General features: G+C 38.2%; 1 protein-coding gene across 1 annotated transcript; it reads right to left on the bottom strand.

Annotated features, from left to right (window-relative positions):
* Nucleotides 1–9,771: 9,771 nt before the first annotated feature.
* On the bottom strand, nt 9,772–16,434 carry LOC130726460 (protein PUTATIVE RECOMBINATION INITIATION DEFECT 1). The gene is made up of 9 exons (XM_057577721.1): nt 15,705–16,434; nt 15,258–15,370; nt 14,985–15,160; nt 14,478–14,786; nt 13,302–14,265; nt 12,514–13,207; nt 11,451–11,731; nt 10,501–11,167; nt 9,772–10,316 (listed from the first exon to the last, which is right to left on the bottom strand). Exons 1-9 carry the CDS (start codon nt 16,161–16,163, stop codon nt 10,074–10,076), a joined length of 3,906 nt encoding a protein of 1,301 aa, XP_057433704.1. The 5' UTR covers nt 16,164–16,434; the 3' UTR covers nt 9,772–10,073.
* Between the last annotated feature and the right edge of the window lie 427 nt (nt 16,435–16,861).

Genomic DNA, 16,861 nt, shown 5'->3' with positions numbered 1-16,861 from the left:
TTCTACTTATGGTGATTTGGTGTGGGTGGAAGAAGTTCCTGATGCTGCTGCTAGTTTGGTAAACTTTGATGTAATTGTTTCTCGGCCAGTTGGCCCTTAATAATATTCATGTTTAGTTTAAAAAAAAAAACTGCATTGGACGAGGAGTAAACCACATTAATGAAAACACGCATTTTTCACCCAAAATTCTAAAGACATATACATAAAATTATAAAGGGTTTGTGCGGTACACGGAAAGCTTACATCACCATGTTACTGTAAGATCAAGATTTGGTCATGTGGTACAACTCTATGTTTTGATGATAACAAGTATTTATTTGTGGATGAACAATTATGATACTCTTATGTTTGTCTTGAGTGTTTTGACAAACAGGTTCTGATTCTGACACCAGAAGATATATTCATCAGAGGATCTGAGGATCAGAGGATCTGAGGATCAGAGGATCTGAGGATCAGAAGATCAGAGGATCTGAAGATCAGAGGATCTGAAGATCAGAAGATCTGAGGACCAGAAGCTCTGAAGGACCAGAGGCTCTGAAGGTCCAGAAGCTCTGAAGGTACAGAAGCAGAAGTTACGAAGGTCAGAGGATCCAAGCTTCCCTCTGACTCTGATCTCCAAGCTTCACAAGTTCCAACATGAAGCGTCGTCAGATCAGAAGTCAATGGTTAAAGGCAAATGTCTCTATCAAGAAGTACAAGAGCAGTGTACTATTCTGAAAAGCCTACCTACCAAGGTTCAGCCACAGCAGGTTCTGGAAGTTCCAGAAATGCCCTCCAACGGTCATATTCTCTCAACAGAAATATCCTTTGCACCTTGGACTATTTAAGGCTGAAGAAAAGAAGAAAGAAATGAGAGAGAGAAACCAAGAGCTGCAATACAAGAAAAGATTCAAGCCTCCACTTTCTTCATCTGTTCTTATTTAGTTTACACTCAGCTTATTTAGAAGCAAACCTTTGTAAACACCAACCTCAAACAGTTGTTTGATTTTCCTTAAGGGACCGGGTAGGTCAGTATCCTTAAGAAGACTAGGATCTGTGTATCTTAGTGGTGATTCCTTTAGGAGATCAAGGTTGATCGGATCCTAGAGAAAACTAAGAGAGTGAATCTTAGTGTGAGCTAAGTCAGTGTATTGTTAGTCACTTGTAGGTTTCAAGTGCAGTTGTAACAATTATCTGATTAGTGGATTGCCTTCATTCTAAGAAGGAAGAAATCACCTTAACGGGTGGACTGGATTAGCTTGAGGGATTTATCAAGTGAACCAGGATAAAATACTTGTGTGCTTCTCTCTTCTCTCTATCTTTATCCGCTGCACCATCTATCTCAGATAAACCGAAAAGATTTACTTTAAATCTTAAGGGGAAAGTTTTTATATTCAAAACTCTATTCAACCCCCCCCCCCCCTTCTAGTCGTTTTTCACACCTTCAATTGGTATCAAAGCGCAAGTTCTGATTACCACACATAACAGTGTTCAGTAGATTCAGGCCAGTGTGAAAAACTCATGGATTCCACCACTACTACAAGCAAATATCAATACAGTGCAAGACCACCTATCTTTGATGGTCAGAGATTTGATTCTGGAAAGACAGAATCAAAAGCTTCTTTCTTGGCTTTGATCCTGATCTCTGGGATTTTGTTGTTGATGGCTACACCCCTCCTGTTGATGTACATGGTGTAAAGATCCCAAGGAAGAAGATGAGTGAAGATCAAAAGAAGGAGTTCAGAGATCATCACAGATCAAGAGCTATTCTGCAAAGTGCCATTTCATATGAAGAATATGAGAAAATTACTGATCGTGATTCCGCTAAGTGTATCCTTGATTCCTTAAAGATGACACATGAAGGAAACAAGAAGGTGAAAGAATCAAAGGCGCTGTCCTTGATCCAGAAATATGAATCCTTCATCATGGAACCTAACGAATCCATTGAGGATATGTTTTCCAGATTTCAGTTGCTCGTAGCTGGAATACGACCTCTCAACAAGAGCTACACAACTAAAGATCATGTCATAAGGGTCATCAGATGTCTTCCTGAAAGCTGGATGCCCTTGGTGACTTCAATAGAGCTTACAAGAAATGTTGAGCATATAAGTTTAGAAAAACTCATCAGCATACTGAAATGCCATGAGCTGAAGCGCTCTGAGAAGGCTAAATCTGAGAAGTCAAAAGCTCTCCAAGCTGGAGCAGAAGAATCTGAAGAAGCATCAGAAGATTCTGATGAAGATGAGCTGACTCTGATATCCATAAAGCTCAACTGCATGTGGAAGCACAAGCAGAGCAAATACAAAGGTTCATCAAAGGACGAAAAGTCAAAGAAGCATTTCAAACCAAAGAAAAGTCTGATGGTGACTTTTGATGAATCAGAATCAGAGGATGTTGACTCTGATGGTGAAGTTCAAGGACTCATGGCTATTGTCAAAGACAAAGAAGCAGAGTCAAAAGATGCAACTAACGTTGAATCTGCATCAGAGGAAGAGCCAGACTCTGACGATGAAAATGAGGTATTCGCTTCTTTCTCAACCTCTGAACTGAAACATGCTTTGTCTGATATTATGGATAAGTATAACTCCTTACTGACTAAGCATAAAAAATTGAAAAAGGATTTCTCTGCTGCTTCTAAGACTTCTTCTGAACATGAGAAAATTATTTCCGATTTGAAAAATGATAATCATGCTTTAGTGTATTCTAACTCTGTGCTCAAAAATCAATTTGTTAAGTTAGAAGAAGTTATTGCTTATGATGCCTCTGATAATAAGAATGAATCTATATATGAAAAATCTTTTCAAAGATTCCTGGCTAAAAACGTAGACAGAAGCTTAATGGCTTCAATGATCTATGGCGTAAGCAGAAATGGAATATATGGCATTGATTATTCTAAACCTTCTGAAGTTGCTCCATCATCTCTTAAGAAAGGAACTTTCTCTATGTCAAAATATCATGCTCAAATTCCTGTATATTATCCTGTTGAAAGACCCAAAGTTGTCAGAACTTCTGGGCTAACTAACAAGAAAGGACCCAGAAAGTGGGTACCTAGGGATAAGATTATATATGTTGCAGATATCTTCAGTAGGTCCATCGAAACTCCAACCATGGAACCTGGACAGTGGATGCAGGCAACACATGACGAGAGAAAGGCATATGTCCCAAGATCCAAAACTTGAACCTGAAGGTGAAGTTGATCTTGGAGGCATCAGAAGAGTAAGATTTGGTCAAGGAATCATTGGTTTTTTATAAGAACCCCTCTGTTGATATTCTGAACGCTATTCATGTTAGAATTAATGATAAGCTTGACTCTAACAAGTCAAAGCTAGCTGAAAAAGCTTGCAGAGATGAGCATGACTGTTTCAGAAAGAAACAAAGACTCAGAACTTGTCAAACCAGAAGCAACAACATCAGAAGATGCTACTACAACTTCTGACTTGCATCATCAGAAGAAGAGTAGGTTCATAGCTTCTCATTCTGAAGTATCTGAAGATGAAATTTTGTCCAGAATGGAGATGTCACCAGAACCACACTTCTGCTCTCATCAGAAGATACACTAATCAGAAGCCAAGTATCCCTTGGTATTCCTTCTGAGGGGGAGTATTTCGTTTTATGCTCTTAGTATTTTTTTTCCCACCTTCATTCTTTTTGCTTATGACAAAAAGGGGGAGAACTAATAGTATCTTGACAACTCCCTTATGTGATCAATTTCTATGCTCTGACGAGGTTGATATTAAGTATTAGATTCAGGGGGAGCTAAGCTCAGAATCAAGCTCGAGTCTTGGATTCAGAAGGAGCAAGATAAACTATACACATCAGGATAAGTTTTAACTCTGATACCTTATACTCTGAGTGTATTCAGTTTATTTGTTTAGAGTTGTTCATCAAAATACATGGTTTTGTCATCATCAAAAAGGGGGAGATTGTAAGATCAAGATTTGGTCATGTGGTACAACTCTATGTTTTGATGATAACAAGTATTTATTTGTGGATGAACAATTATGATACTCTTATGTTTGTCTTGAGTGTTTTGACAAACAAGTTCTGATTCTGACACCAGAAGATATATTCATCAGAGGATCTGAAGATCAGAAGATCAGAAGATCTGAGGATCTGAGGATCTGAGGATCTGAGGATCTGAAGATCAGAGGATCTGAAGATCAGAAGATCAGAGGATCTGAAGATTAGAGGATCTGAAGATCAGAAGATCAGAAGATCTGAGGACCAGAAGCTCTGAAGGACCAGAGGCTCTGAAGGTCCAGAAGCTCTGAAGGTACAGAAGCAGAAGTTACGAAGGTCAGAGGATCCAAGCTTCCCTCTGACTCTGATCTCCAAGCTTCACAAGTTCCAACATGAAGCGTCGTCAGATCAGAAGTCAATGGTTAAAGGCAAATGTCTCTATCAAGAAGTACAAGAGCAGTGTACTATTCTGAAAAGCCTACCTACCAAGGTTCAGCCACAGCAGGTTCTGGAAGTTCCAGAAATGCCCTCCAACGGTCATATTCTCTCAACAGAAATATCCTTTGCACCTTGGACTATTTAAGGCTGAAGAAAAGAAGAAAGAAATGAGAGAGAGAAACCAAGAGCTGCAATACAAGAAAAGATTCAAGCCTCCACTTTCTTCATCTGTTCTTATTTAGTTTACACTCAGCTTATTTAGAAGCAAACCTTTGTAAACACCAACCTCAAACAGTTGTTTGATTTTCCTTAAGGGACCGGGTAGGTCAGTATCCTTAAGAAGACTAGGATCTGTGTATCTTAGTGGTGATTCCTTTAGGAGATCAAGGTTGATCGGATCCTAGAGAAAACTAAGAGAGTGAATCTTAGTGTGAGCTAAGTCAGTGTATTGTTAGTCACTTGTAGGTTTCAAGTGCAGTTGTAACAATTATCTGATTAGTGGATTGCCTTCATTCTAAGAAGGAAGAAATCACCTTAACGGGTGGACTGGATTAGCTTGAGGGATTTATCAAGTGAACCAGGATAAAATACTTGTGTGCTTCTCTCTTCTCTCTATCTTTATCCGCTGCACCATCTATCTCAGATAAACCGAAAAGATTTACTTTAAATCTTAAGGGGAAAGTTTTTATATTCAAAACTCTATTCAACCCCCCCCCCCCCCTTTAGTCGTTTTTCACACCTTCAGTTACATGGCATGACACATCCCTTCTTCTTCCTCCTCCTTATTCTCGTTCTTATGCCGTAAATACCAATTTTTTCTTCCTTATATCTTCTGCGCCACATTGCAGCCAATAGCTCATGTCCGGCTACAATAATACTCTCAATTTTTTTTTTGGAAAGAAGGGTATAATTTTCTTTTAACAACATGTTTAGCTACAACCCATAATTTTTTAGTTGTAATGGTGGGCCTAATAGAATGGTGACCAGCCCCCTTACAACAAGTAAAAAGGAGAAACAAGGTTAAGTGGGTTGTTAACACAAAAAAAAAAGGCTATGTGGGTTTTTGGTGTGTTTAGGGAGCTCTTCTCCTAGCCTTTGATGTTGTTTGTTTGGGGTTCTACAGAAGCTCGCCACCTCTCCTTGCTCTTAGATTATCTGAATTGGTTCATGTCCAATGTTGCTGAAGTCACGTTTTGGGCTTACCTGATACTTGCACAGATTGCAACTCCGATGGAGCATATGAGTTGTTAATATTGGATTGTTGATTAAAAAAGTAGAAAAAATACTTCCCCTCTATAGTCAGTTAGATTATTTGTTGATTTTAGGGGTTTAGAGGTTGTTTGTATCGCCTTTAGGGCTTTGCTTACTTCATGTATCAAATTTTTTTTGATAAGCCAATGAATATATATATATATATATATATATATATATATATATAAAAGGAGTAAAGGGTACACCAAAACCATAGGACAAATAAACCCTACTATATACTTCATGTATCAGTTGGTTGTACCAACAATGAAGATGTTTGTTCTTAATTTATTTATCTTTGTGCATTTTAGTATCACTTCATGAAATTTTAGTCTCATGATATAAGTGTCCCTCGCAATCCTTTTAGGTGTGTAGAAAAAGAGGCTAAGAAATCTAAAAGGGAGGCTTTGACTTCATTGCAACATATTTCTCCTTAAGTTCTCATATTTGAAGTCTAAAACTCATTTCTAGGCTTAAAAATTTGTGAATTTGGTCCTTGAAGCTCGCGAGCCCAAAAGGGTGCTCGAGATACAATATAGGATTGGATTTGTAGGTTAGTGTGGGGTAGTCTAAAATTGCATTATGACAATTTGGACCGATAACACCCTCAATTATCCAATGTGAGACTATTAGTTTTAACACATCAAGTTAAGAGATGAGATGTTCGATTTCTTGGCTCAGCTCTTGGTTGGTTGGAACTTGGAATCATCTTCAATAAAAGCTTCTCGAAAGCCAGTACCCTAAGTTTCTTCATTAGTTGTTCAACACAATTTGATGGATGCTCGACTTCTATTTGAACAAAAGATTGTTGAGTTTTCTCATTCTTGCGCGCCTAGGTGTGTGACCCATAAAAGGTGGGTTTTTGCCATATCAAGTGGTTCTTTACTTAATTAAGTGGGTTTTTTGGTGTGTTAGTTTTTCCCCCTTTTCTTCCTGCCTCTCACTACCGCTGCACCTCCTTCATCCTCCATCTTCGGCCATTGTGCCTCCTTTTCTTCTATAGCGGGACCTCTAGCGATCGGCCCATTGAGTGTCCACCGGCCTTCCACCGCGCCCACATTCATCCCTATCACAAATCTCAGTCCAACCTCCTCTTCCTGTTGCTGCGATGTTCACAAGTTCTCGTGTCAGCCACAACCACCAGCCTCCTCCTCTGTCTCTGATCACCTACTACTACCGTTGTTGCCCTTTCCTGCGCCCTTGCGCCACCCACTTTCCCCACTGTCTCTACCTTTGCCGCCTCCACCTTCCTTCAAAGGCCTTTGATGTTGGTTGTTTGGGTTCTACAGAAGCCTGTCTCACCTCTCCTCATTCTCAAATTATCTACATTGGCCCTTATCTAATGCTACTGTAGTCACATTTTGGACTATCCTGATACTTACACAGATTGCAACTTCGACAAAACAAATGAGTTGTTGATATTGAAGTGCTGATTAAAAAAGTAGAAAAAAACTTTCTCTACTCCGTAGTCAGATGCATAATCTATTGAATTTTGGGGTTTTAGAGGCTTTTTGTATAGACATTAGGGTTTCGCTTACTTCATGTATCAGCTGGTTTAACAGAACATGCTTGTTTTTAATTTACATATCTTTATACATTGTAGTATCACTTCTTAGTATTTTGGTCTAACATGATGTAAGTGCAGCTAAGAAACTGCTTTAGGTGTTTAATCTAAATATTTTTGTTAAAAAATAAAGAGGCTAAGAAATCTACATGGAGGCTTTAAGTTCATTGCAACTTTAAAACTTTGTGAACTTGGTCATTGAAGCTCGCGGGCCCAAAGGGTGCAAAATAGGATTGGGGTTTTAGGTGGGTGTCGTAGTCCAAAATTGCACTATTAGAATTTGGACAAATAACAACACCCTCAATTATAGACCATTATTTTACCTTCAAAGTATCCAATGTGAGACTATTAGTTTTAACACATCGATGTTTGATTTCTCGGCTCAGCTCTTGGTTGGTTCGAACTTGGAATCACCTTTAATAAAGGCTTCTAGAAAGCTAGTACTCTAAGTTTCTTCATTATCCCTCTTCAACATAATTTGAACAAAAGATTATTGAGTTTTGGTAGAATAAATCAAGACATCCCTTGATAAAAGCTCGTCGCGAGCAGCGATGGGTTTGTTGTTCAACATTTTATTAAAATCCTCTCACAAAAATGACTTCTTCAAACCTTCAAAAATCAAATTAAAAAAATTCTGTTTAAATAGTTTTGATGTATCTCAAGAAAGAATCTGTAGGCACTCCAAAAATAAAAAATCTTTCTTTAAGGTCATTTCACAAATCATATTTTCACAAAGCTAATTCCTTTTTTAGTTAATTAAAGAAAAATACATAAAAATCAAATAATAAAAATGGCCTAAATGTTTTCTTTTGGTAAAAGAAATATTTTCAAAGCTACATTTTACACAATTAATTAGATGTAACCATTTGTGTAACGGTCGTTGTAGGGTGTCAATATCTCATCCGTAGATGTTAAGATTACTTAGGTTTATATTTCCCTTGAACAATATTTCTTGTAACCATCTACAAATTTTCATATTCAGCAGCTCCAAACTCTTAAGAAAGTGACATAGAAAGAGACCATTGCAGAGTTCTTTTAAATTATACATTTTCTTAAGTGTTAGTTCAACTAACTTGGAGATGACATTTTGTCCTTAAGCATCAATAGTCACAGTGTTAATAAAACGTTCTGGTTGTGGAAATGGTTCTAAATGAAGTTCACCCATTCATCTAGTCAAGTTTCATTGCGAAACTTTTCTACAATTGTAATACCTCACTAACTCTACGGGACGCGGGTATTTATGGTCTAACTCAAAATGTCTTCTCTAAGTTATTGAACTATCAAAAAAAAAGGAAAATGTTGTGTGCCACAACGGCACGAAGCATTTTCTAGCGGTTTAAAACCGCCAGAAACGGTACTGTTGTTTTATTGAACTTGTAATTTTGTGGCGGTTCAAAACAGCCACTAAATGACTCTCATGCAGTGCTCCTAAAAAAATTGATAATTTGAAAGAACAATGTAATGACTCCTTTCCTTTTACCTTTTCTGAAGAGTCTAGAGAAATTGAATATGAAAAATCGTAGACAATCTTAAGACATACTGTTTAAGGGAAAAATATACCTATGCAATCTTGAAACCTCCAACATTGAAGTCTCTATTTTAATTGTCGACATCTCATAGCTTAAGTATGTTGAAGATATATTACTGCAAGCAATTGAAAAACATAATCTATCTATATCTAAATTCTATCTATATCTAAATTCTATATATATATATATAGAGGATGTATCTTATGAGAAAGGTAATCTTATGTGAGAAAATGAGAATAAATCACGACCGTTAGATCTAACCATCAACGGTCAAGATTAAAACATTAAGTCAAAGCACACTTGTGTTTTAGCATTAAAAATGTATCTCCATTCTGTCTGTTTTGGGATGATCAAGGTAGATGGTTCAATCATCAATGAGGCAATTTGTAGGAGACTTGGGGATGGATAAGATGTCTCCTTCTGGAATGAAGATTGACTGGGAGGTGGAGCACTCAGGAGGTTATTCCCACGACTGTATAAACTGTCATCCTAACAGTGTGCTAGCTTAAGTAAGACATGGAGAGAAGGGCGTTGGGTATGGGAATTACCATGGAATAGGACCTTGCTGGACAGAGATAAGGAAAAGGTCCATGAACTTCTGAGACAGATTGGATCCTTTTATCCAAAAGAAGGACAGAGGGATGCGTGGGTTTGGACTAAGGATAGTTCGGGCTCCTATACGGTAAGTTCTGCATATGACGGGATTCAGGAAGACTTCACTGATGATGGGAATGGGGTTTTCTGTAAACTTTGGGCAGTCAAAGCCCCTTCCAATCAACTTGCTTTCGGTTGGAGAGTATTGATAGATAGAGTGCAAACGAAGGTAGATTTATCCCGAAGAAATGCATTGCCAGCAAGCGTTAGTACTTTATGTGCGATATGTTCTATCAGTAATGAATCTCGTTCCTTCGCTCATTCCTATTTTGCTCCATTCCTCTAATATTATTACCTTGTTTCTCTCCTTCAAAACAAAAATAGTCAGAGCTTCTTCTCTTTGACTCATTCTTCAGTTTGTCAATGTAAATATTGTGTATTTCTGCTATTTTTTTCTGTCGGAATTTCATTTAGTATTTCAAGGGTTTATTCTGATGACACCAAATGTCAATCACCAGATTCCTATTAGATGGAAACAGTTCTTACAAAAACTAATAACCAGGATAGATTACAAGAAAATTAGCGTTTTTACATATATTTACCTTTGCCAATCAGAATTTACATTAGGCTTTATCAAGACTCAATCTAAATAGTCAGAATCATTTTTTTAGCTTGTCAATGAATTTTAGACGTGCTTACCAATTTGTAAGTATTCAGATCCAAGCGTCCAGTGGACTAGAGTTTTATCAACACACAAGCTATCTAATGCCACCATCATCTACGGTCAAGGTACTGAAAAACAGCTCTATTTCTTCCAAGAGCTTTCTACTGCCCTTATTAAATCCCGATGAATCTGGATCTGAATGTGTCTCTGATGACATCAAATCAATGAGGTACCGACAAATGTCTCCAAGATCGTCTGGTGTGGTGAGGATCCTCTTCACTGGTTCTTTTGGGAGACCCTCCTGAGCATTGTTTGTGTACATGCGCTTTCTGCATTCCTGTGAATATCAACAAATGCCAGAACTATGTAATCAATATTTTTGAACGTGTTCACCATATATCAGTATCAGTAGACTATATAAATTATATACATGTGGAAAAACTCATTAAAGCCATAAAACAATTAAATGTATGCAGACCAGGATGAAGCATCAAGTATATAAGGAAACTTAAATGAGTTACCTGGAGGATTTGATTTATAGTTGTGATTTGCTCGGTACTTAAGAAGTCGGATTTCAGTAGTTCTCGAAATAAAACCAAAATCTCTGAGCTCAAATTAGTAGCAGCAATATTCTCAAGTATGCCAGATATGCATGAATTATTAAACACATATCTCACCCACTGTGGAATTTTATGCAGTTTCAGCAACGCAATAGCTATAAGGACTGCAGGCCTTTGACTCTCCATGAATGATTGTGATGCTAGAGAAGGGGCTGCCAAAGATACTGTCATCTCCTCTATAACCAATCTACACCAGCTGCTATGTCCTAATAGTTTTGTTTCCTCTGCATGATTTTCCCATCGCATAAGCATCGACAGGCAGAGGGCACAATTTGTAGCCACTCTCAGGTCGCTATAAAATACCAGCCCTTCCAGTATACTCCTTATGGACATTAAGTGCCCAATGCTACATCTCAACTCTTCATGTTTACTGTTTATTTGATCTGATATTCTGTTAAACAGCTCTAACAAGCTATAAGAAGCAATAATCTTGATCACAGAAGAACCAAAATGCAGAAGTCTGCACAATTCATGGCAACGGATGCCTATGAAGGCTAGTGGCTCTGATGGATTCGTTGAAACAAGGAAGCTTTGCCAATCCACAAACCCTGGAATGACAGCATGCAAGCTAGAACAGAAAATTTAGCATTGATAACTTGTTTCTTTTTGTTTGGGGTAAAGCATGAGGGGAGAAAAATGCAACAAGCAATTTTTATAAAAAAATAAAGGAGTCTATTAACCAAGATAAATTAAGAACTAAGAAAACACTAAAGTTACGATTGATAATCAGGCAACTCTTGTAAAATGTAAGAAGCAATTCTTTTAAACAGGCGTCCATTAACCAAGATAAATTAAAATCTAAAACTTTAGCATTGATAACTTAGTTTATTTGCTGATGTGGACCGGCTTACCTTTTAACGGCGAAGTAATTGAGTAAAAGAACAAATATTAAAGTTTCTCCGGTGCTTGTTCCCTCATCATGGTCAGACAAAGCAGCTCCCTTTGAAGAAGCTGCACAGACTACAGTGTTGACTGCAGATATTATACAAGTATTAAAAAGAATGGACTTCGAAGGATCTTCAAGTGCTTCATTGGTGGAAAGATGCAAAATCAGGGAAAGAATGCCAATAACGAAGAGACTTTCATGACTTAATATATCAGCCATTGTGGCTGGAATAGAGTACTCAATCATCTGCAGAAGGGGTAACATGCTGTTAGAACAATCATCTTGTTTTTTGGTAAGCTTAGGGATAGTTGGTAAGTTACGGAATTTTTGCAGTGTCATACACTATTTGCATTCTACCTCATCTCCGACTATGTTTTGCGATAATCTATTTCAATTTGGTATCAGTGTTTCAAACTTTAAGTTGCACCGTTATAGTTCTAAATCATTCATATGATCCATCCCCAGTTTGTTGTTTGTGACCCATTATCTATTAATATAATAACATGGTACAGTTCAAACTTTTCCAAACATGAGTGTTGGTGCTGCATTCCACACATCAATTATGTTTTGCCATATATGCTTTGCTATACCAAAAACCAGGATGCTAAGTTACATCTTTCAGGATGTTCATATCAGAAATCAGGATTCAAAATTCGAAATTGGCCAAAATGATACCCACATCAAAGATGGAGGGTTACAGATTACGTTAAGTCTGATAAATAATCAAGAGTAAATTGACACAATTAGAAAATCCGGGGACTAACTCAATAGCAAGAGTGAATTAGAAGGACCAAAATAGTACTCTAGCCAAATAAAAACAAGAGAGGGCATGAGGCAACTCTAAGAGGAAATTGAGGCCCGCAAATTGCAAAACCAGGGAAAATGAGGCCAATCAGGGAAAGTTTCTAATCATGATAATGATTATATTTATATATTCTCTAACTACTTTATAGTTTACAATTTACATACTGAATTAACATTATAGTTTATGAGGTGCATAACTAGAAGTTTAGAGTTCACTTACTCACCTTCATGGTTACTGCAACCCAACTCTGATCAGCAGATAGTGTTTGAGGATGCGCTGAACTCAAAATATTAAAAGCCAAAATCAAGATGGACATGAAAGTTGTTGTCGAGAAGCACCAAGTCTTGATTGTTGCCGCTATTCCGTGCAAAGATAGTTGGTCAGAAACAGCTGGACAGACATGAACCATAGTTGCCATGAGATTCAAAACAGAAATCATCTCATGTTCCTGGCCTTCTTCCTCGAATAGCTGTGCCAATAAGCATACGAAAAGTCTAGCTCCATAGTTTTCTCCAGTGGATACTAACTCTGCAAGTGTCTGTACATTGATAGTTTGGCTATTGTTTCCGATAATTATGTCAGCCTCTTCTAAGTTATAGCTTTGGCAGAATTTCAAAATCTGATGACACAATGATTTGACTATATTCTCTTGTCGAAACAACCACTTCAGAGATACTATGTGAGTTCTTGCAGAAAGTAAATCCCATTCACCATTGTTTATCAGCTGGAATATAATCTCCTCAGCTTCTCGACTGTATTGAACTTGGTAGACCATATTGCCAAGACCCCTTAACAAACTGTAAAGATTCACCAGTCGCGTCACAGTCAAAATATCTGTTGCCCAATTATGAAAAGCACCGCAGTTAAGGAGAATATATTGCTCAAGAGAAGCTAAAACCAATTTCCCATCTGCAAGTCTGACAATGAAAGTTAGAGAACTATTAGTGAAAATAGATTTTCATGGAGGCAATGAGAGGACCAAGAGTACAGTAGATCTGGCAGTTCAAATACCTTTCATCATACAGTGAACTGGTGTACATAATCAGCAAAGCAGCAGACTGACAAGAAGGAAAATCTGAACGGTTGGTACTCCTTTGCCTCAGCAGAAAGAGTAAATCAACAGGGTCAGAAGGCAGGTGTAAAGCAGCATCTCTAACTGGTTGTCCAGAATCAATGCCCAGTAGAGAATCCATGAGTGAACTAAGTAACAAATATATTCTATGTTTCATCCTATCTCCGGTAAACAAGCCCAGACATCCATAGGAGAAACTGAACCAACAGGATGAAATCAGAGTCTCTGCAAATTCTGTGGAATCAATACTAGGATGCAAAAGCAGTATAGAATGAAAAATTTCCAGCAAACCGAGGACAATTTCCTCTTGCATTTCATTGATGTCCGATAGAAGCCAAGGCAGTAAACGTGTTCTGCATATATCTAGAATGCTGCATCTAAGTTCCAGTATACTAGAGTTGGTGGAGTTTCCATCATGACTGTATGCATATGCCTCTTTAAGTAGGTACAAGCATTGCAATATTTGGTTGATATTCCTTTCAGAGACATAAAGGCAAGCTGAAATGGCATGTTTGATTGCTTCCTCAATTGATTTTGACAGATCTAATGCTTCTTTACAAGATGGAGATCTTATAAGAGCGACAAATACTGAGCAGGCCATTGCGAACGTCTCGGGAATTATACCCATCTCCCCATCAGAATGCTTTCTGAACATTCTTGTCAAAATAAGAACCAGTTCCTCCAGCTGAGAAGTTGATACAGCTCCAGGAAACTCAGAAATGCAGTAAAAAATTAGCTTCAGTGTCTCATATTGGACTGGATGAAAAGGAACTTCAGCCACGTAACGTAGTACTGGAATCAAAGTTGAAAACCCAACAACAAGCCTTGGTTTAAAGACTTCCTCTGCAGTTGATAAAAGATCTAGTAGCTGAAGGCACATTTTCACTGCTGGATCCTTATACTCTGTTCATTAACAGAACAAATAGTAAGCCTCCTAGGTATCAGAGTAAGGTCAAAATTAAGTTTTTCACTCATGGAACTTATGATGGGAAAAGATAAGCGAAGCTAAATTAGAATAGAGTAAACTTTATCCAGATAACGAACCAAAATTTCATTCAATCAACAATGAGTTCAAAGAACCATCACAAGTAGACATTTCTGCCCAAAGTTCTCACCTGACAATCTTAATATTTCAAACAAATAATCTGCAATATTTTCTTCCACCAAGACTTGAATCTGATTGCCTGAAGTTCCAACTGAAGACAAATAATGAAAGAGTAAATCTAGAGTGCTGATTTGGACTTGACTGTCGGACGAGAGCATTGGGCCTTTTATCGCTTCAGCAAACAGATTAACCAGAGATGATCCATTGACTCCATCTTCGGATTCCTTGTAGTTAACTCCACCAGAGGAAGACATGTAACTAGAATCACATGCACATTCTTCCTGAAGCAAATGCTTTTGTGCCAGCAAAGTCAAAAGTGCTAATCAACAACAATGGAAACTATTAGTCTAAATAAGGAAAATAAACAAATCTTTTTTTGGAGAAAGTCTCCTATTTTCTCACCTTAATACCAGTCCAAAATAGGCTTCCCAAAAGGAAAAACATAAAGACACACACAAACAAGAAATTTCAATCTTTCTTTTCAATGAACAAAACTACTGAAAAGTTGGCAACGGACCAATGCAATTCAAGCGAACATCATCATTTTGAGTCTTCATGAGAACATTTGTCAACAGGTACAGGAGCTTTGGACAAAAGCGAATCAAAATATCACTCCCATCTCCCTCCGCCGATTTACTTTGGAGAAAATACAGTTTGTAAAGAACAAAAAGAACCTCCCCGCGAATCTCCTCACTGCAACGAGAAAACATACGACTTACAAAGCGTAAAACAAATTCAGAAGTCAACAGCACATCAAGTTGACAACATCACCAATACATTCTTTTTTTACCTTGGCAACTGAAGTCCCGTAACAAGAACGGAAATGAGGCTATATATATCTTTGATGTGGACATGGAGATCATCATCCTTCTCACAATTCAGAAGAGCGCCGAGACAGTGAAGCTGCACATTCACAACCATCAAAACAACAGAAACACTCCATGAAAGTCCTCATTCCTTTTAGAGCAACATTTTCATTTTATGCTATATCATCTCTATGTATTCTTAACAATTCCTCATTCTATTTTGTAAGTTCTGATTATTTTAAGTTCTGATTGCAGTCCAGTTGCAATTACATCATGATGCAATTGCAATTGTTGTTGTTATGCTGCCGATCGCAGAGCTTCATCGCATTGCAACTGCGCGGTGTTTGAAAATCATATGAAATTCCTACAATAGCAAGTGTTTAGGTTCGAAATTGAACAATTACAGTGGAGGAGATGAAACGTTAACGTACCATGTGCAATTGACGGGGACTCCAACCCAAAGCACCGGAGGAGATGCGATCGGAAACTCTCGCGACGAATTGACGGCGGATGGAAGGTTGTTGAGGGGAAACAGCGAGAGCGAGGACGAGATGGATGAGTTGTTCGGCAACGGGGTCGTCGTCGAAGGAGGAGAGGGCGGTGATGAGAGGGGAGAGGAGGAAGTGAGGGTGGAAGGTGAGGATGGAGTGAAGGAAAGGAGGGAAGGAGAGGGAACGAGAGAGGTGAGAGAGAGCGTAGGAGACATGGATGGTTGGGGAGTGAGGGTTAGAGATGAGGTTGGAGAAACATACGAGGCAGATTGAGCCACCTTGGTGTGTTGGAAGATTCAGAGAAGAACGGTGGCCTTGAGAGCAACACCGCTGTGATTGTGATTGTGATTCGCCCTCGTCGTCAACATCCATACTCTGTGAATCGCTGCTCAAGTACATTTTCTCTTCTCTGCTAAATGCTAATGGAGGGGGATGGCGCCAAACTGATTTTTCATTTCAGTTTTGATTTTGATTAATACACTACACGGGCATTTTGCTCTCTCTCTCTCTCTCTCTTCTATCAAGAGTAATGATATATTCACACTTCACTTTTTCTAGCATCTCATTTTCACTCATTTTTCTTTCTATCTCTCTGTATATCCTGTCACATTACATAGCATTTCACTTATTTCTCTCATTTCTCAATACATTTGAACAATGTGGAGGTGGATATGGGTGGTAAATTCAATATTATTCATCCTGAATAGAGTTCAATCATTATTTCATTTTATCTATCTCTCATTTTTTATTCCATCTTCCATCGTCAACCATAATTTATAGAAAAAAGTTGCTTTCACACCCCTGTTTGGGTGGCAAGAGATGCAAGAATGAGAGGAATAGAAATAAAAGAAAAATTATGTGGGTCGGTCATGCCCCGCACAGGTCGGCGCGACCTCTTCCCATAAAATCCCTAGTAGAACAAGGCGAGTTTGGGCCACAAAGGCGCATGACGTGGACTACTTAGCTGGGTTTGTCATCCCCATGATGGAAATACGGAAATCCCACCACCATATTCCATCATGGCCTTTTTCTTTCCTAGCATTTTCATGTCTTCCAAACACAACGTTAAAGAGAGATAGAAAGAGAAGAGAGATAAA

Source organism: Lotus japonicus, chromosome 6 (assembly GCF_012489685.1).
Source record: "Lotus japonicus ecotype B-129 chromosome 6, LjGifu_v1.2".
Taxonomy (NCBI): domain Eukaryota; kingdom Viridiplantae; phylum Streptophyta; class Magnoliopsida; order Fabales; family Fabaceae; genus Lotus; species Lotus japonicus.
Note: the sequence above shows the minus strand (reverse complement) of the source record. Positions and strands in the feature narration are given on the sequence as shown.

Excerpts from the sequence above, each read along its gene's own strand:
- LOC130726460 (XM_057577721.1), bottom strand. The coding sequence starts at position 16,163 with ATGTACTTGAGCAGCGATTCACAGAGTATGGATGTTGACGACGAGGGC. Across the intron at positions 14,266-14,477 it reads TGAAATATTAAGATTGTCAG|AGTATAAGGATCCAGCAGTG; the intron begins GTGAGAACTTTG and ends GTTAATGAACAG. Across the intron at positions 11,168-11,450 it reads AATTACTTCGCCGTTAAAAG|CTTGCATGCTGTCATTCCAG; the intron begins GTAAGCCGGTCC and ends TTTCTGTTCTAG.